This window comes from Choloepus didactylus, chromosome 22 (assembly GCF_015220235.1).
Source record: "Choloepus didactylus isolate mChoDid1 chromosome 22, mChoDid1.pri, whole genome shotgun sequence".
Taxonomy (NCBI): Eukaryota; Metazoa; Chordata; class Mammalia; order Pilosa; family Megalonychidae; genus Choloepus; species Choloepus didactylus.
Window position 1 is genome coordinate 27,556,813 of NC_051328.1, and position 20,774 is coordinate 27,577,586.

At 39.7% G+C, this 20,774-nt stretch overlaps 1 protein-coding gene across 4 annotated transcripts; it reads right to left on the bottom strand.

Moving 5' to 3' along the window:
* Window positions 1-1,249: 1,249 nt before the first annotated feature.
* On the bottom strand, window positions 1,250-19,051 carry IST1 (IST1 factor associated with ESCRT-III). Of its 4 annotated transcripts, none has more exons than XM_037816178.1 (10): window positions 18,859-19,048; window positions 13,741-13,843; window positions 13,138-13,318; window positions 12,596-12,683; window positions 9,222-9,305; window positions 8,566-8,676; window positions 7,451-7,654; window positions 6,774-6,866; window positions 5,581-5,629; window positions 1,250-4,302 (listed from the first exon to the last, which is right to left on the bottom strand). In XM_037816178.1, exons 2-10 carry the CDS (start codon window positions 13,826-13,828, stop codon window positions 4,103-4,105), a joined length of 1,098 nt encoding a protein of 365 aa, XP_037672106.1. In that variant the 5' UTR covers window positions 13,829-13,843; window positions 18,859-19,048; the 3' UTR covers window positions 1,250-4,102. The 4 variants fall into 4 exon arrangements, with proteins under 4 accessions (XP_037672106.1, XP_037672108.1, XP_037672107.1 ...); XM_037816180.1 differs by lacking the exon at window positions 18,859-19,048 and adding an exon at window positions 18,438-18,558; XM_037816179.1 differs by lacking the exon at window positions 6,774-6,866 and having other exon boundaries at window positions 18,859-19,051.
* Window positions 19,052-20,774: the final 1,723 nt, after the last annotated feature.

Sequence of the window (20,774 nt, forward strand, 5' to 3'; positions counted from 1 at the left end):
AAGAATTGGTTACTAAAGCAGCTCTTACTGCTTACTGGAAAATGGAGAAATTTAGATCCTTTGCCATCCATTTTATGGTACTACCTAAGCATACAGCTTTTGAGTGTCCACTGCTTTCAGAAATCTGCCCTTCGTTAAGCATTTAGTGTCACCTTGCTCACTTTTTATCTTTAATCTTGTTGCCAAAGGACACCAAGCCTGAACTTGTGGTCTTGCACCAAGCCAGGCTAACATGAAGGGTTTGTAACTTCTTTCAATGGCCCTTTGAAAGTATACAATGGAAGAGAGTGGGGGTGTGGGTGGGGCGTCCAAGGCGGTACACTTCCGGGAAGAACTGCATTATTTCTGTTTATGGTTAATAAATACTCATTTCAGAGAGCCTATTATTTTCCCCCAGGAATTACCCATGCAAACGCCTATCTTCCTGTTCAGCATAAAAGATAAAAATAGGAAATCCAATTGGGGCCCAAACACTAGTATATAAAAAACAGATTTGGCTAAGTAGGAAAAAAAATTCAATTCAAACTACTGAAATTGACAATTTTCATGAAGACTAATCATTCTAGGAATCCAGAATTCAACGGCTACTAATTAAAATACAGCATTTAAGTTTCTAATGTGGAAAGTTACTACCTTACTAAGATCCCAGAAAGAATATAACTGCTATTTTGGCTGAACCATTTTGTGCTACTAGCTCCATTTATCCTAAAACTTCTTATCCTAAAACTCTAAAGGAAGTCTAAATCAGAATAACTAATATTTTACTAACACTTATTTTTTTTTACTTTAAAAACAAACTTTTCCGCTTTCAACATGATTGTACAATGTGAAGGGAAAATGGAGTAAAATTATTGGGAAAAATTCTTGCTTCACAAACTCAGAGATTGCTCCAATTATTTGGTGGTCCTGGCATTGTTATAATTAGGTACTTTTAAGGAAGTGGATGACAAGTGGGTGGCTTGTAAATATTTTGCCTTTAGGAGATTTCCATCACCATGGTGTTTATTTATAAAAGTATCAACCTCTGAGTTTTGTTTCTTATTTTAAACAGTGCCCTAGTGGCACAGTGAACCAGCTAATACTATGGGAAAATAAAAAGAACACCTAAATTAAAGAATACGGTTATGGCGCCCATGTTAGTAAGCCCAGAATTTGAAAAACAGTCTCTTTCACTGAAAAATAATTAACAGAACTCAGTACTTCTAGCTTCAAAAACGAGAACAGGAAAAAAAGACAAAACTAAAACAAATTCCAGTTTTCTGTGGCTGTTAAATTTTATTGGAATGCTCTTGTGTTTAGAGTTTCCTGGCATGGCAGAGACAATTTTCATTATTTCTGGTACACATTTATTCTTTCAACATGCTTCTGCTACGCCTTGAAGCTTCCATGTTTAGACACATTTTCCAAAATTGCCAAAACGTGAATGGGATTTGAATAATTTATAATTTCATTGCAACTCACCTGTTTACTTCTTGTGAAGGCCCTGAAGTCACTATTTTAACATCCTTGTATATCAGTCATTTTGTTCTGTCTAGTTAAAAGTATTTTCCTTTTTAACATCTTTTTGCTTCTCTCCCTAGTTTCCACCAAACATAAATTTTTTTCATGAATATATCCCAAACATTAGCACATAGATTGTTTTTAAAGTGGAAATTAAACTATCAGTCCTTCAATGTATCACTCAAAATGTGTTTCTGTTGTCTTTCCAGGTTATTGTTTTAGATAAAAGAGTCTTGGGCTCCTTTTTGATCCTCACTAGTGTCATCCTGACGGTACCTGTGATCATTAACCTTTTTGTTCCTGCCATTCTAATGGCCAATGGCCTTTGGTAAAGAAAGTCCCATACGGTAGGTAACTCTGGTTGGTAATTTAAATATAACTTGTATCAACATGTTATATCATTGGAAAAACTCAATTGTGGATGCTTAGCTTGAGTGACATAATGCAAAATATTATCATATTTCCTTTATTAGTCTCAAAATCTCTAACCATTCTGCTAGGAAACCCAATTTACCAAGAATGTATTACATTCTATATCCACTAGCCTATAAAGATAGCTGGCTCTCAACCATTAAGTAGCGGAAACACTCCAACTCCTGACAGTAAAGCATTAATGGAAAGTTCTGAGTCTTTAGCACTATTTTCCCTCCAACATTAGCAACAATTTCAGTTTTCTCACTTTTCTCCTTCTGTGTTCAAATAGACCCAGAAAGAAGATGCACTAATAGATATGCTGCTACAGAAGCTCTCAAGTTTGTTAGGAATCCAGCAGCAACAAAGCACAACCTCATCTTTGCAGGCAGCTATGACCTCAGTGGGCACTGCACTGACATTTTAGAAGATGAACTATTTTAATCCTGTTACCTCCTTTGGCTTATTACTTCATAGTATACTGATTATTACTTATCTTTGCATGGCATTGCTTAAAAAATTACAAACATATGTCATATACTTTGTTCTTAACTGTGTAAGTCAGTGAGGAATCAAAGTCACGTTGGCTCCAAGTTCCTGTGTTTATGGGTCTTGGCACTGTCGTGACAGGGCTAACACTGTGAGACTCATATAGGATAAAACAGCGCTGCTCCCAAGCAGCAAATAACAGAACACTCACCACCCAAGTTCCAGAATGGCCGTGGGAAATGAGTAAGTCAGAAGGGAGCTCACTGCAGCTTATCAAAAATAAAGATACAAAGCATGAAGTTTGGCAGATGGGAACCCTCTCCCAGAGCAGTAACAAACCAAACTACCAAACTCACAGATGCTATCTAGGCTTAAATCCAGAGATCAAAGTGGGTACTGTCCAAGGCATCCACACTGAGGGAGCAGAAGCTGAGATCTGGCTACTGCATCAGCACAAATTACTTGCTTAAAAAGCTCCTCTAGTATCCAAATTTGTGCTTTATCACTTGACCAAACACAGGGAAAGCAGGGCACAGAATCTTTAACTTTATTAGCAGCTACTGAGCTATGAGATACAAACCAATCAAAAACATTAAATTGCTTGAAACAGGTATATACAGATCCACTACACAGAAGAAAAAGTCATCTTCCAATCCCCAAAGTCATCCCTGTAGGAAAGGATGGCTTTAGCTAGGCGGCAAAGGAGCACATAAATCACAACCATAAGAATTTCATCCATCCTGGAAAGCAGTGAACAACTATAGCCACGTGGGCACCAAAAATATCTGTGATCAGTTTTTAAAGGTTCCACTTAAATTCATAGTTTTCAAATGAAAACAGGAGCCCTTCTTCTCCTGTAGGATTTCCAGCTCACTACCCAAGAGAGATTTGAGTTCTTCTGTTAAGACAGCTGGAAGCCCACGCTAGCCTTGAATGGCAGTTTCTGTCCAATATATGGCCTATCATTCCTCTGCCAGTAATGCAATCCAACAGAATGTGTTATAGGAAAAACAGGAAAAAGAGGAAACAGAACACTCAAAATAAAGCAAAAGGCCACAGAGGGCTCCCTGAGAATCCAGTAGAACTAAGAGAGGCCATCAACTTTCCAAATAAACTTTGTTAACTGGATCCAGGTAGAACAGTGCCCTGCAGCAAGGAGTGTCCTGTACATGCCAATGAGAGGGCCCCGTTTCCAGGAACGTTAAAATGGCTTCCTCAGTCATTTTCTCTCTCCCATTCATGTTAGAGAGCAAGAAAACACGTACCTCAGCCTTGAGTCTCACTGACCACAAATCCCCCAGACTTGTTTCTAAGTCTGGAAACTCAGCACAGGCTGAGACACTTACGAAGTGCTAGTCTCCACGGTCTACCCATCAATGGCAGTACTCCCCACAATGCTTTCACTTTCTCACTCTCCAGTGGAGGGATGGAGGGCAGGCCAGGAGAAAACGTGGGACCACACTGACAAGAAATGGACAAGTACAGCTGCCAGCTGCTTTGGCCTCATAGAGCCTCCAGTCATTAGTCTCTTAGGAGCAATAGAGAACTAGAAATCAGAAGAATTTGGCAGAGCAGGAGGAGAGCCCATAGAAAAATGCATTCAGTGACGGTTAACAGATGAAATGGAATTTCAAGGAGATTCTTTTGTTACAAGGAGAAGCTGCTCAGTCCCAGAACTAGGATGCTGCCTGGTTTAAAAGGCCTATGTTTTCTTTTTCAGCTCTTCAAATCTCCGGGAGAGATCATCAAAGTCAATGTCTTCAGATGCCGAGGTGGTGGCACCAGCAGATGCACTTGGTAGTGTGTCTGGCACAGATGGCAACTCTGGCAGTACAAAGTTATCATAGTTATCTACAGGTCTGGAAGGGGGCTTTGCAGAGGCTTCTGGCTTGGGTCCAGGACCTAATCACAGTAAGGAGTATAGCGTTACAAATGCCAGAGAAATGGCTCAGATCCTAAAACCCACAATCCCCTTTGGCAGAAACAATAAAACAATTAAAAGACAGGAGAAAACAGTAGTTTTAAAATAATGACTCAAATTCAATTCTAAAAATCAGTGAAAAGCTTCAGGACAATTAATATTCATATTTTCTAATTTTAGTTGAATCATATCTTTTACTTTCTTACAGTGAGAAAAAAAGTTTAAGGGAAAGTCAACATGTGGTACATGGAGCCAGGTACATAGAGCATTCATTTAAACAAACAGTCTTCTTTCACAAAAGTTTGCTCCCTAACCATAAAGTGCAAGGGCTGGTGCTAGAATTTTGCTGAAACAAATATTGCTTCTTAAGAAGAGCCATTATATAATAAGGTTTAGGGAAAAAAATTTGTATAAGGTACATTAATGTCCTTTTTATTTGATGTACTGGGATCTGATCTGTATTTTAGTCTTCTGTTTTTCATATTTTGTATGTTAAAATCATCCTCCTATCTACTGTGTGTTTCCACTTATATGTAAATTCTAGAACAGGCAAAATTAAACTATAGGTATAGAAAATCAAAACAGTGGTTGCCTCTGAAGAGAGGGATAGAATAGCCTGGAAAGAAACACAAAGAAACTTTCTTGGGTGATGGAAACAATCTAAAACTTGACTGGGGTGGTGGTTACATGTGTGTAAATATCAAAATTCATCAAACTATAAATTCTGTGTGCTTTATTGAATGTAAATTATGCCTCAATAAAACTGTCTTCAATTTTAAAAAGTACCTTCCCACTGAAGGTGGGATGCTGGTAGTATTTTATTTTTTGATTGTGTGGATAGCTGCCTGGACATGCTTGCTTTGTGAGAATTCATTGAATTTACACTTATGATTTATGCATATATCACCCACTTTAACTTCTCTTTAATGCCCAATTAAAAATTTTAATGCCCAATTAATTAAAAAATATTTTTTGGTATTTCCAGGCACAATGGAAGTCAAGGCAGCAGTAACAAAAATAAAGAACTAGAGGGTGACTTAAAAAACAAGATGAAAAAATAAGATGAATGAAAAAGAATAGTGATACCACTGACAGAAACAGAAACTGGAGAATCTGTTTTAGCCATATTGCATTTGGGGAAGGACAGGGCATATGGGTAGAATACCTAGACATGAAAACAGTCTCTGAGAGAAGAACAGAAATGAGAAAACAGCAAAAGGTTCAGCACTGAGCCTTCAGAGTTTCTGACTCACACTTACCAACAATCTGTGCAGAAGAGACATTCTTATCAGCATTAATGTCATCAACCTGAAACACAAAGATTGTTACTAGAGGAAAAAGCAATGGCACCACTGGGCATGTACTGACACTGGAATGAGCCCCTGTGTTTTCCAAAAGCTAAGCTGCTCAACAAAAGCAACAGATGCTGTTCCAAAGAAAGTGCTCCTCCACCCCCTGCAATTCTTCCTGACTGTCTCCCAACTAGGTAGACACCATGTTGAACTCTTAACAGCCAAGCAGAGAAAAAGAAAATTCTTACCACACCATAATTCTTTCTTTAACTTGATATCTCCACCTTCCAGGCAGAGAGAAAGCACTAAATCAGAGAATACATCTACAAGAACCAAGTCCTCAAATAATGAGGAAGATCTTCTACCTCATTCCTAGAGACAATCATGGCAATGCTTCAATGCATGCAAGGCCTAAGCGTAAGAAAAACCCAAGCCCAAGGTAAACACATCAAGCTAAGGAAAGAAACCGAAGTAAAGAAGATTTGCTCAGGAACAGGAGGATCTTTCTAGATGAATAAACTGTATTGCAAATACTATACTAATTTGTTTTCTCAGTAATGAATCAGATTGAAGTGGGTCTGAAAAGGCATATACTAACTGAGGAAGTGAGGCTGGCAGGAAACAAGTAATCTCATTCTGAACCAAAGCTGTTACAAACACCTACAGTTCAAGACATCATCACCATAATAACTGTTTATAGCCACTCTCAACTATAAGACTAAAATGTAAAACTAATGCCATAGGCTAAAATTTACTAACCGGACACCTCAGCGTAAGTAAAAAATCTGGTCACTATTTTTAACAAAACTGTTCCTTTACATGAGTGTTGAGAGCCTCCAGCACCACAACATCACAGCCTAATGAGATTCTCTTCCTAGCTCGTCAAAGAAAACTATTTTCTAAGAAAATGACTTTCTAAAAGATCAGCAGCTCCTTCTTGATTCCTGGCTTAACTGCAGACAAGGTATTGCCACCAACAATGCAGCTACCACCACCACTCCCATTTCCAGGGTAGTCTGAAAGCAACACAAGAATCCCAAAGCGAGAACAATGCCGGTACTACAGAGATGATCAAAACTGTGCCTTCCCTGTGGCCATTATTTTGCTCTCTCTTCCTGGGATTCACTCCTGGTGCTTATAAAAGAGGCTCAGGCACTTACAGATTCATACGATGGGGGAGTTGCTGGTATCTGAGGTGGATGAATATTGGGAAAGGCCTGATAAGTCCCCACTGGCAATCCATTGTAATCCGACTGCAAGAGGAGAAAGGCAATATCAGAGACACTGCCCCCTATTTGTAATTTCTGAGCCCCAAAAGAAAAAAAAATGCTCCAAAAGGGCCACACGCGGTCAGAAGGATTCCAGATTTTTAAAGATCTATAGCCAAAAGGATATTCTTCAAATTACTAAATCAATTGCTTTATGTCTGCAAGGGAAGATTCCAATCAGACTTTCTTACTAGCCAAGACCTTCATCTTGTCTGAAAAGGAGGTTTTTCTACCTGGTAGTAAGTGGCTATTAATTATTTTTGGAAAAAGCTACTAGCACTCCTATAACACATTACAAAGGTATTCAGTGAATCTACATGGAAAGGGTTTTTCCAGCACCATCTCTCTACATTTTCCCACTATGTTGTCTACAGCTGAACCAAAAGTCTTTCTCAGAATCCCAATGACAAAATATTTTTTCCACAATACAGTCATTAGGCTAATATCAAATGTTCTTACTGCTACATCTTTTTGATAATGTACAAATCCCGACTATATTCACAAAGCCTATTTGTCATCTTCTGTTACATTTTCTAAAGCTTATATGCATACTTTGTGTGTATACTTACTGGTCCCTTTGGGAGTGGATATGAGAAAGGAGTATTTGGAGATGGCATGGGCATGGGCATGGGCATTGGCACCGTTCCATCAGGTCCACCAACTGGTGCTGTGAATCCACCACCTCCTCCTCCTCTTCCAGGACCGCCTTTCTTCACATCATCAGTGAATCCAACATCAATAAGATCTGCCTCTACCCCAGGAGGGGCTTCCGCCTGAGAAACAGAGAGCAACCCACATCATTAACCAACGTTGCAGGCCACTTTCCCTGGGAAGCTGATTCTGAGGTAGAGATTAGCATGCAGGAAGTTTCCTGGGGGGTGCTCTTGGGATCAACACCTGTAAAGGAAGTGAAGGAAACAGGATTGGACAAGCTGGAATGCAGTCACAACAAAGGCCTCAGCCAACTTCCCAGGGGGTTTAGGAGCCAGGATGGACCTGCAGAGGTGTCCCTGATTGGACAAAGGAGCAGAGTTTTTAAAGCCCTGCACTGAACAGTTTTTGGAGGCAAGCTGCCCCCAGGGAAAGAGATGTAACTTCGGTTAGGGCGGCTGTCTTCAGCCGAGGGCCACCTCTGAAGGGATACTCAATTGTGTGTGAGTCTCCAGGCATCAATACTCTCAAGACTGTGGAATAAGTGCTTCTGTCCTGAAGTATGAAACGGGGACTCTGAGCAGGACACCAAAGCATCCCCTAAACTGCTGAATGATCATTTGCATATTTACCCTCCTCACACTGTAAGCCGCTTTAGGAGGACCTTTTTTTGTATATCTCTGTATTCTCGTCAGCTTTCTATGCACTGCCTGGCACATGGTAGGCATCCAATAAATGTTTCATGAACTGGGAGAGTCTCAATTCCTTGAAGTTCACAGAAAAGCAGCAATAACACTGCCACTTAACATCTGTATCAAGGTGTGTACCTCTTCAAAGTTCTTTCAATCATTCATCTTATCTGATTATTAAATACCCTGTGAGATACACAGGCATATTTATTGTCACCCAAAAAAAGCACTTTGGACAGAGCCTTAAATTCTCACAAACTTGAGTTAGTGCGACGAGTAAAATTTTCAAGAAGGTGATATCTACAGACCCATTTTTGTTTGTACTCAGAGACATCTAAACTTACCATGACCACAGAGTCAGGTTCATAGGGCACATTGTAATTCTTGGCAATTTCAATCAAATATCTCTCCACTAGGATTTTGGGTGGAGCCTCCACACTCAGTTTGTGCATTAACTGTAGGAAAAGACCCAGATATCAGTTAAAATGAATCTAACTTATCTAATCCTAACCCATCTCAGTAATTCAATTTTGTTCCTCAAATTTTATCATGAGAGTCACTGGTTTAATAATTTTTACAGAGTCACAAAACACAAAACAAGGCTCATGTCTCTGTCTCTGTCTCTCACATTCTCTGGTTACATATTACCCAGGTGTTAATTAAAAAAAAACCTGAACTATCGCCTTCCACATTTGAATTCATCCAGCCTTCTCCCCACCACCTCACTTCTGCCTTCACAAATCACAAGAGGTAAAATGGATGGTGAGGCATAAAGATAGGAGTATCAGGAATGACAAAGAGCATCACGATTAGAGATGTAGGGCAGGGTAAGTGTTGCTGCACTACCCAGCCAGCTAGCCTTCCTTCTCACTTCACTATGGAATGTGCAACCCTGGATGAATTCAGCCATACAGTGGTACCCACTAGAATCTACAAAGGCAATTAAATAACTTGCTCCCACCCTGCCCAGTGCTTCATGTTTAACAAGCATGTTCATTACCCTGTCATTCACAGTTCCAATCTGGTTGGTCCTACATAACTTGCCATATTCCTTGCTATACTTGGCACAAAGCTGATCAGCAACCTATAGGGAAAAAAACAAATAAATAAAAGTAGAAACTACTCCAACAGACTTGCTTTGATCTTCCTCCTATCCAAAGTAAACATGCTTCTATTACGGGATTTCAAAAAAACTTGAGTTCTGTAAAACTTTAAGCAGCACTACATTTAATTCATTTATTGATCCATCCACTAAATAGCATCTATGTGTCAAAACTATTAGAAGCATTATGATAGGCCCCATAAATATAATTATGAACAAAAATAGACATTGTTCCTACTCTTATAGTCTTTTGGTCTCTGGGGAAAACAATCATTAGTCAAATAATCACACAGATAAAGGTATAACTGCAGCTGTGATAAATGCTACCAAGAGAAGGTGCAACATGCTATCAGCAATTTATAACAGGGGAATCAAATCTGATCTGAAAAGTCAGGGCTGCTTGGCTGAGATATAAAAGATGAGTAGCTCTGGTGGGCACTCTTACGCACACTTTAGACAACCTTTTTTAGGTTCTAAAGAATTGGGGTAGCTGGTGGTGGATACCTGAAACTATTAAACTACAACCCAGAACCCATGAATCTCGAAGACAGTTGTATAAAAATGTAGCTTATGAGGGGTGACAGTGGGATTGGGAATGCCATAAGGACCAAACTCCACTTTGTCTAGTTTATGGATGGATGTGTAGAAAAGTAGGGGAAGCAAACAAACAGACAAAGGTACCCAGTGTTCTTTTTTACTTCAATTGCTCTTTTTCACTCTAATTATTATTCTTGTTATTTTTGTGTGTGTGCTAATGAAGGTGTCAGGGATTGATTTAGGTGATGAATGTACAACTATGTAATGGTACTGTAAACAATCGAAAGTACAATTTGTTTTGTATGACTGCGTGGTATGTGAATATATCTCAATAAAATGATGATTAAAAAAAAAAAAAAGATGAGTAGGCTATATTAAGGAATTTTGTTACTATCAAAACTATAGAATTAAATCTGTGTTTTGAACTCTCTAGGCTGTTCTGATGGAATGGAAAATACACTACAGAAAGACAAAGCAGGTGTAGGAAGAACATTCACAAAACTGCTGTTAACAGGTCAGGCAGGAGACGATAGTGGCATTGAACCAGAGCAGTCCCCACAATCTGGGAGCCCAGTGCAAGGGGGCTCTCGGTTCATATAGACTTTCCGGGTACCTGGTACCTATCATATGTTTGTCATTTATCTTTTACAGTGTTTATTTTGCTTTATACTATGCAGAAAATTTTAATTTTTATTTAGATTAACTTATTGCATTGCTTATGGCTTTTGTGGTATATTTAGACCTCTTCCACTATGGAATAAAAAAAAAAAACCTGCCTATTTTTCTCCTAGTTCTTTTATGGTTTCATTTTTAAAAAACATGTAAACATGTAAATCTTTGTTTCCTATGACAAAAAGAAGGAGTATGGGAGAGGCTAAAAACAGGACACCAAAGTTAAGTTTGTGTAACAGTTGCCTCTGCTCTCCCATTCCTCTACCCATAAAACCTAAATGACCACCTATCCTACCCTATCAGAATACAGGAGATTTACTGTCTAGGAGGGTTAAACTAGAGGGTCTCTGGACTTCAGGCACAGCAGAGGGCAGGCATACTAACAATAGGAGAATTAAATCTAAATCTTCTACACAGAACACAATGAGATTCCTGGCTTTCTTGTGGGCTCAGAATGATGGTAGCCAGCTTACACTCTCCAGGTAGGACACTGGAGGATTCCTCTCTGGGGAAAATGACCAGCCCAAAGAAAGAAAACAATTTCCTGACAGTCAGCAGTTCCCTTAAGAAAGAGGTTAAAGAAACTTACAATTAGTATTCTCGAGACATTACAGTCTGACATTATAGTCATAACACAAAATCAGTACAGTATTTAAAAATATATATTCAGGCCTCTTTGTTGCTCAGATGTGGCCCTCTCTCTCTCTAGCTAAGCCAACTTGGCAGGTGAAATCACTGCCCTCCCCACTACGTGGGATCTGACACCCAGGGAAGTGAATCTCCATGGCAACGTGCAATATGACTCCTGGGGAGGAATCTAGACCGGTCATCGTGGGATGGAGAACATCTTCTTGACCAAAAGGGAGAAGTAAAAGGAAATGAAATAAGCTTCAGTGGCAGAGAGATTCCAAAAGGAGCCGAGAGGTCACTCTGGTGGGCACTCTTACGCACATAAAGACAACACTTTTTAGGTTCTAATGAACTGAAATAGTTAGCAGTAAATACCTAAAACTATCAACCAGAACCCATGAATCTTGAAGACGATTGTATAAAAATGCAGCTTATGAGGGGTGACAGTGTGATTGGGAAAGCCATATGGACCACACTCCCCTTTGTCTAGTTTATGGAAGGATGAGTAGAAAAATGAGGGAAGGGGAAAAACAAAACAAAACAAAAACAAAAACACCCAGTGTTCTTTTTTACTTTAATTCTTCTTTTTCACTTTAATTTTTATTATTATTTCTGTGTGTGTGGTAATGAAAATGTCAAAAATTAATTTTGGCGATGAATGCACAACTATATAATGGTACTGTAAACAACTGAATGTAAGCTTTGTATTATATGACTGCATGGTATGTGACTATATCTCAATAAAAATGAATTAAAATTAATATATATACATATTCAGAGAATTAAAAACACTTGTAAAATAAAAATATATATAAAAGGAAATTTCAATAAGAATTAAGATTGAGACAATCTTTTCAAAAATATAACAAAGGCAAAGATGCAGAAATTAGGGAAGAAAAGAATTCAATTGAATTTGTGTCCTAACATATCCATGTTGTGATGGGAAATTTTTTTTTTTTTGGTTAATACTTATCTCTTCCACTAGACTCTAAGCTTCAAGAGTAGGGCTGGTGTCATGTTTTGTTCACCATTGTACCCACAGCACCCAACATAACCCCTAGCTCATAACAGCTATTCAATAAATATTTGTGGAATGAATACATGAAGCAAAACATCTGTCCCCTTTTAAATTAATGTTACTTTAATTTTACTGATATATAGTTATATAGGAACTTTTCTATTTATATACACTTAAGTAATATTATAAGAAAAATAAGATGAAATTGGAGATACCCAAAAAATTATTCAAATTTGCAAAACACTGTTCTCTATGAAATAGGGCCTGAAAATAAAGTAGAAACAAATTTATAAAACTTGTTTCAAAGGCAATACGAGAACGATGCAGAACACCCAGTCAAATAAGCATAAATGACCTATATTAAAGTACCTTTGTAACAATATGAAAAGATATCACTGAAACTGAGTATACTCACTATTTTCAACTCAGCTACTTCTGACTGGAGTCGAGGAGCAGCCCAGATAAGTGTAGATACAGATTCAGCCAGACCAGAATCTAGCTCCCTAATCAAGGAAAAAAAAATAAAAATAAAATTTAACATTATTTAAAATAAATAAAACCCTAGACTCAGTATAGTATTTTTGAGTCCTTAGAGCTCTTTCATGAATCTCATTGGATTTTCACTACTCTAGGCTTCTAGCCATTATAATCATTCTATTTTACTTTTGGGGAAACTCAAACTTACAAACACTAAGTTCATGATGAGCCCAAGGCCACACAGCCAGAAAATGATTGCACCAAGACTAAAACCTAGTCTCCTCTTGATTTCGGATTTTATGTTTTCTTTTCAAGAGTTGTCTACATTGAGACCACACCATCAGGCACCTGGTAGACAAAAGGTCTTTGGGCATGTAAAGTAGTCCCTGGTGTTAGCCCCCCTAAGTGCAGAAAGAGACCAATATTACTCCTTTCCCCAATTCCAGAGGTGATTTAGGTCTCCAAATTAAAATATCTTACTTCATAGACTGGATGAGGCCAAACCGAGCCAGCAACAGGTCACAGTATAACTCCAGGATCTCCATAGCCTCCACAAGGTAGTCTTCCCGGATAATATGCTCCACTCGGATGCGAGCGCGCTCATCCTTCCCAGCAGCCAGATAGTCAGCAATCTCCTTCCTTGCTTTCTGGGCCAGTTCCGCTGTGGCACAGATCCCACCCCAGTCACAAAGAAGTAGTATACTAGCCCATGGGCAGACATCTACCCCCAGTAGAGAGAAGCATCTCTGCTATATCCTAGCTCACCCTCCCTTAGCAAATCTAGTCCCATCTACTCTAAGATTTGCTGCTTTGTCTAGGTGAGAATACTGTTTGTGTATCTAGAAATGTCCTATTTAAGAGCCATGCTACCCATTCCAGTCAGAGTATACCCCTTTTCCTGCAACAAAGTGATTCAGTCTAACTAGTCAATGGCCACTCATTCTCAAGGCAGAAATGCATCTATAGCTTAAAGGATCTGGGATCCCTAAGACTTTACAGTACTGGTATGAAAGATCCAGAATTGGGGTGTTAGCATCCAGTGATATATTTTAAGAAAGAGAGATGGCAAATCACATGACTCACTTTTTTTTTTCTCCAGAAGTTTAAGACGATTTATGACTAATCTCAAATTGACTCGTAAACGCTCAGCTTTAAATCCAGAGCCCAGCATGCTGTTCCGTTCCTCCTAGAAAAAGATAAGAATCAGAAACAACTCAAAACCAAAATCAGTTCAGGAACTAACAGCACTTAGAAAGTGGATTATTTGACACAACAAACCATAGTGGTTTTCTAATATGGGAGAATGACACAATCTGATTCATATTTTTAAAACAGCATTTTGGCTGTATGTGGAGAACTGATTGAAAGAAAAATAATGGAAGCAAGATGACCAAATGAGAAGGCTATTACTACAGTCCCAACAGAGATGGTAACAGCTTCAACTGGGATGGTTAGCACTGGCAGGGGTAAAAATGGTTGGATTTGAGATGTACTTTGAAGGAAGCCTGAAAGAACTTGGTGATAGTTGAAATAAGTATGCACTGACATGGGAGTAGGGTAATAAAAAGACAAAGAAGCAGGAGGACCCACTGCTTCTCCCAAAAATCTAAACAGGGGTGGTGAGGGAAAAAGACGATCAAATCTAGACCTAAATTCAAAGACATTCTTATCTTCTTAATTCTTCAAATCCTGCTATTAAGTCTCAGCCTATGGAAAAAACTAATGCCCACATTCACAGAAATACCAATTATCAACATCTACTCACAAAGAGATGTGCACAAAGGGATGTAAGGTCTAAGGTGTGGGGAAACAGTTCTACAAAATTCTACAATAGAAGGCTATGGAAAAAACAGGTAAGGAAACCTGGCAACTACAATACTGTTTGGCAAGGACTATAATTCTAGAGTGGTTCTCAGAGGTGAGTTTGCCCTCCCAGGAAACGTTAAAACAAGTCTGAAGACATTTTGGGTTCCAGAGATGGTACTAAACACCCTACATTGAACAGGATCGGCCCCTCACAACAAAGAATTGAAACTCTGTTCTAAGAAAAGCCGCATCACCTGCTATGGAAAGCTTTAAGACTTTCCAGAAGAAAGCAAAGTTTAACTGAGTCCTAAAGGACAAACAAGATATTTGTTAGGTAAAGAGATGGTGCAAGTATCCTCAAGCAGAAGGAGCAGTGTATGCAATAACGCAGGTACCAGAGAGAAAAGGAGCTTTCTGACAATCTCAAGTTCAATACAGCTGAAGCATCATTAACTGCAGTTTATGCCATTACACGCCTGTCATAATCATAAATCCAAAACCTCAATTCAACAATCATTTATTAAGATGTCAGAGACTGCAGTAAGTTCTGGTGCTAGCTAGATCCAGACAGTAGTTGTGTTCTCTGGGTGTTCATAACCAAAGATTGGATAGGAGGTGGGAAACAGCCAGAAACATAGTAACCACTACTATCATTTACTATACCACACACTTGTCCAAGATCAGTCAGCAACTAATTGGTAGAGCTAAGAATAAAACCTAACTGCATGTGAATTAAAAACTCAAGAAAACAATCTTCATCACTACATTACTATTTTGTTTTAGACACTATAAATTGTAATACAATATATATTTTTTAACCTTTTTTCAACAAATATTTACTGAATGTCTCCTACACTGTGACAGGCAATAGATATACGCTGGTAAGGAAACAGACAGATTACTGCTCTAAAGTTTATAGTCTAGTTCGAGAAATATATCACATTGGTAACTGTACAAGAATAACTGTGGTAAGTGCCACAAGGAAATAAATGATGCTTTAGAGCTTACTAAAAGATTTGACCTCTTTAGTCACTTGCTTGGATACTATCTCAAAGATACAACATAATAAAATTTGGGTTCTAATATAAAGTCGCAGTGATGACAAAAATTTCAAGATTTCTGAGTGGTTCCTTAAGTAGTCTACATTGGGAGGGGTCTACAAGCATCAGTTTTGTAATGCCTCAAGGAAGCAAAACTTAAATCACATCTGTATTTTAAATATTTCCAATATTTCCAAGAGGTTTATAAACATGTACACTTCGAGCTACTAATTCCAATTCCACTCCTAGGTTCATAACCAAAGGAAGTAATCAGAGCTTTATACACAGATATTTATATAAATACATTTATCACATTTTTTTTTACTGAGGGGAAATTCACATAACATTAACATTAGCCAATTTAAAGTGAACAATTTTGGGGCATTTAGGACATTCACAATATTGTGCAAACACCATCTCTATCTAGTGCCAAAGCATTTCCATTATTCCAAAGTAAACCATCTTACTCATTAAGCTATTTCTCCCCATTTTCTCCTCTCCCCAGTCCCTGAGAACCATCAATTTGTATCCTGTTTTGATGGATTTATCTATTCTGAATATTTCACATAAATAGAATTACAGTAATATTTGTGTCTGGCCTCTTCACTTACTATAACGTTTTAGAGATTCATCCACATTGTAGCATGTATCAGTAATAAATTCCTTTTTATGGCTGAATACTATTATATGGATACACTAAAATTTGTTTATTCATCCACTGATGGACATCTGAGCTCTTTCCACCTTTTGGCTATTGTAAACAGTGCTGCTATGAGCATGAGTGTACAAGTAATATCACTACAAAAACTGGAAATATTACTTATTTTTAATTAGCATTTACTGATAGAATATATTAATGTTATTATATTAGTTTAAAAAGCAAGTTATAAGACTATGTATGAACTTTGGTCCCAAATTCTGAGTTTTAAAAGCAGCCAAAAATTGGACGAAAAAAATGATTTAGTTACTGCTACATGTAAACACTTTTCCAATCCAAAGATCTGGACTAATAATAAAGCTAATATTAAAAACCAAACCCACCTCAGAAAGCAAATAATTTGGAATGTCTATTAGAAGACAAAGGATAATATAATCCAAAATTATAAGCAATTTTGTGATGAGTTAATAACTATATGGACACTAAAGTTTACACATGGGATTCAGACATCACCTCTGTTTCCATCAGATACTATCACTTCAAATTCTTTTGAAAAGTTAACAAAATAAAGAAAAACAGTCATACCTCCTTCTCCATTTCTCACTGCTTATACAGCAAAATGAGTATAAGCTGCCTGGGTTCATTCAAAGGAAATAAGTGAGGGTGGCAGTTAATTCCTACATAACCCAATCAACATAGCCTCAATTTAGGCTTCAATAAACACGACAATGTTCAAACTGGAAATAGGTACAGAATTAAAGTCAGGTGTCCTCCAAAAACAAATGAAATAAGGCAGAAACTCATTTGAAAAATATAGCTACTTTGCACACATATTCTGGTGCCTAAGACTTCCCTGTTATAATGATTCCTTTGGGTCTGGAACTTTCTTTCTCATCAAAAGCCCCCAGTTATAAAATTCACTTGCTACAACCTACAGAATGAAGAAAATATTTGTAAATCATATATCTGATAGGGTCTATGATCCAGAATATATAAAGAACTTTTACAACTCAACAACAAAAAGACAATCAAACTAATTTAAAAATGGGCAAAGGATTTGAATAGACATTTCTCCAAAGAAGATACACAAATGGCCAATAAAAACACAAAAGCCACTCAACATCATTAGCCATCTGGGAAATGCAAATCAAAATCACAATGAGATATCATTTCACACCCACTAGGATGGCTATTAATTATGAAGACCTTGTGGCTCACACCCCCTTTATCTAGTGTATGGATGAGTGGAGGAATGGGGATAAAAACTAAAGGACAAATGGTGGGATGGGGGGATGATTTGGGTGTTCTTTTTTCACCTTTATTTTTTATTCTTGTTCTGGTTATTTCTGATGTAAGGGAAATGTTCAGAGATAGATTGTGGTAATGAATGCATAACTATGTTATCATACTGTGGACAGTGGATTGTATATCATGGATGATTGTATGGTGTGTGAATGTATTTCAATAAAACTAAATTTAATTAAAAAAAAAAAAGAAGAAGATAACAAGTGCTGGAGAAAAGGAGAAACTGGAATCTTCATGCATTGATGGTGAGAATGTAAAATGATGCAGCCATTGTGAAAAACAATTTGGTGGTTCCTTAGAACGTTATACATAGAATTACCATATGTCCCAGCAATTCCACTCTTAGGTGTATACCCAAAAGAACTGAAAACAGAGACTCCAACAGACATTGTACACCAATGTTTATGACAGCATTAGTCACAATGGCCAAAAAGTGGAAACACAAGTATCCATCAGCAGATGAATGGACAAACTAAATGTGGTACATACATACATGGAATTGTATTCAGCTGTTAAAAGGAATGGAGTTCTGACACATGCAACAGGGATGAACCCTGAAAACATCATGCTGAGTGAAATAAGCCAGCGCTGCTTAAGACCAGACTTAACATTACGTCTACAGTAAGTGAAGGTGGCTGTCTTTCGTAACGATCCTACAGTCCTATTACCTAATTATTACACTGACGCTCTTGGGTCCCGATCCCTGTAAAAGTTTATGCTGGTGAATTTCAAGTCCTCACCTCCAGCACCCGGGAAGAGAGGCGCTGAGGACATAAAGAGAGCCGCAGGCTTCTGACAAAGTCTCCCCAACATACACCGAGGGCCCTGCGATAGGGTTCAGAGGCTGCAGCTTGCTTCAGGGAAAGAAAAAGGTAACTTTCTCCGCCCCTCGCCGAACCCCGCACCCCCCTCCCCGGAGCAAACCCAGAACAAGGTCACCCCGTCCCACGAAGGCGGCCGGAAGTTCGAACCTTTCGGCTCCCGAAGCCCCTGTAGGCCAGAGGAGACGCGGTAGGAGTGCAGTCCAGAGAGGCCCGGCCAAGTCCAACCACCGTCGGGTGACGGGACGAGGCCGCGGCGTTTCCGGCCAAGGGAAGAGACGCTTTGGGACAGGGAAGATTAAACAGAAAAGTTTGGCGGCTTCAAGCGTCTTGGAGCAGTGGTCCCCACGCTGCCCGAGCTCCTGCCACGCCCACCCCCACCTCTGGCCGTCTCAAGCGCCACGGCCCCTCCGGCCTATTCGCCACACCCAGGACCTTTCCCTTTTTCCTCACCTGCCTACCTGCAGAATCGTTTGAACCCCAGCCCTAGCGTTGGCTGAGGTCTTCTAAATACGGAACGCAGAGTGAGGAGGACAACTCAGACCCCTGACGCCGAAGCTGCCACACTCACCTGACCGAATCCAGCCGGGAAAAAATAAGACACAGACCCGAAAAGCAAGGATCAGCATTCAAAATGGCGGCTCCCGCGGTTACAGCCTGGCAAACGCGGGCGGAGGGATCCGCAGGGTCGGACCGACCACGCCTTCCTTTCCAGGGATTGGGCCGGACGACCGCCGCTCCCAGGTCCCACGTCTTGAAGGACGGCCGGCTGGGTCTGGAGGCTCCTTCCTCCCTTCCGCGGCGGCGCGGCCGGGGACTACTTCTCGCGGCGGAGGCATTACCGTGGACCCGACCACACCACATTGGCTGAGTCCCTCGCGAGGGTCGCGTCCTGGGTTCCGAAGGTCTCTACCTGGAGCTGTGAGGTCGGCAGGTCCGGCCTCTCTGGTTTCGCGCCCGGTGCCCCGGTTCCGGATTGTTCCTGTCCCTGGAAAAACTGGTTCCAGTACTCCCTTTAAAACGCCTGGAGTTAGTTTTGGATATTTGCTTCCTTTCCTCGCTCGACTCTCCCCTCGCCCTCGGGGACTTTTCTCTCGGAGTCTCGGTTTCCTTCCTCTGAGTGTAGGGTCCGAGCGGGTTTCGACCGCACTCTAGGAACTCACCACTGTTTATCCTCCCTTGGTTATCCACTTTCTCTCTGTTTCATCTACGTATTCCTGACACCCCTGCCCTGCTGTAAGCAGGACGAGTGCCCGTTCAACCAGACTCTCTGGGGTCTGTTTTATTTAATTCAGCAGTATTTTTGTCTCAGCACCATATTCTCTAGCTATTTACCATCTCTCTATTCCATGGGAACTTTTTCATTTGGTTGTTTCTGATTTTAACTTAAGAGCCATTCTCTCTGTTTAGCTTTGAAAGGGGCTTCCAGAAAGAGGTAATCCTGCCCCCTGCTGTAAAGGCTGCATCTATGGAGGCCAAAACTGGTTTGCTAAATTGACATGTATGGAGCTATGCGTTATCATGTGAGGTTTATATGAGTTTAGAAATACTGTGTCTTTATAACCATTTCCAATATTTTTAAATAAAACCAGGTTCTAGTACTTCAAAACATGCAGTATTATGGGTTGGATTGTTTAGCTCAGAAAAGTGCTAACCCGTAATACCTCAGAATGTGATCTTATTTGGAAATCTTTGAAGATGTGATTAGTTAAGAAAAGGGCAAACTGAATTAGGGTGGTCCCTAATCTCATGTGACTTGTGTTCTCATAAGAAAGGGATATTTAGACCTAAAGAGATACAGGAGAGTACACCATGTGATGACCGAGGCAGAGATTGAAGCCCAAGGATTCTCTCGAAACCACCAGCAGCCAGGTGAGAGGCAGAGTACAGATATCTTCCCTAGAGACAGAGAGAGCTGGGCTAGCCAACATCTTGATTTCGAACTTCTTGCATCCAGAACTATGAAACAATAACTTTCTGCTGTGTTAAGCCACCCAGTTTGTGGTCCTTTGTTGTGGCAGCGGCAGGCAACTAATGATACTGATCAAAAGCAGGGGGTTCCGCTCGGCAGGTGAACTCACTGCTCTCCCCCCTACCTGGGACATGACTCCTAGGGGTGTAAATCTCCCTAGCAATGTGGGACATGACTCCCAGGGATGAGCCTGGACTCAACATCGTGGGATTGAGAAAGCATTCTTGACCAAAAGGGGAAAGAAATATGAAACAACCAAGTTTAAGTGGCTGAGAGATTTCAAGTGGAGTCCAGAGGTCACTCTGGAGGGCATTTTTATGTGCTAAATAGATATCCCTTTTTAGGTTTTAATGTACTGGAATAGCTAGAAGGAAATACCTGAAACTGTCAAACTGCAACCCAATAGCCTTGATTCTTGAAAACGATTGTATAACTATGTAGCTTATATGGGGTGACAGTGTGATTGTGAAAACCTTGTGGCTCCACTCCCTTTATCCAGTGTATGGATGGATGAG

Coding starts and splice junctions, on each gene's coding strand:
- IST1 (XM_037816178.1), bottom strand. CDS start 13,828: ATGCTGGGCTCTGGATTTAAAGCTGAGCGTTTACGAGTCAATTTGAGA. Junction 13,319..13,740: donor ACTTCTGGAGAAAAAAAAAA/GTGAGTCATGTG, acceptor TCTGTGCCACAG/CGGAACTGGCCCAGAAAGCA. Junction 12,684..13,137: donor GGCCTCATCCAGTCTATGAA/GTAAGATATTTT, acceptor TTCCTTGATTAG/GGAGCTAGATTCTGGTCTGG.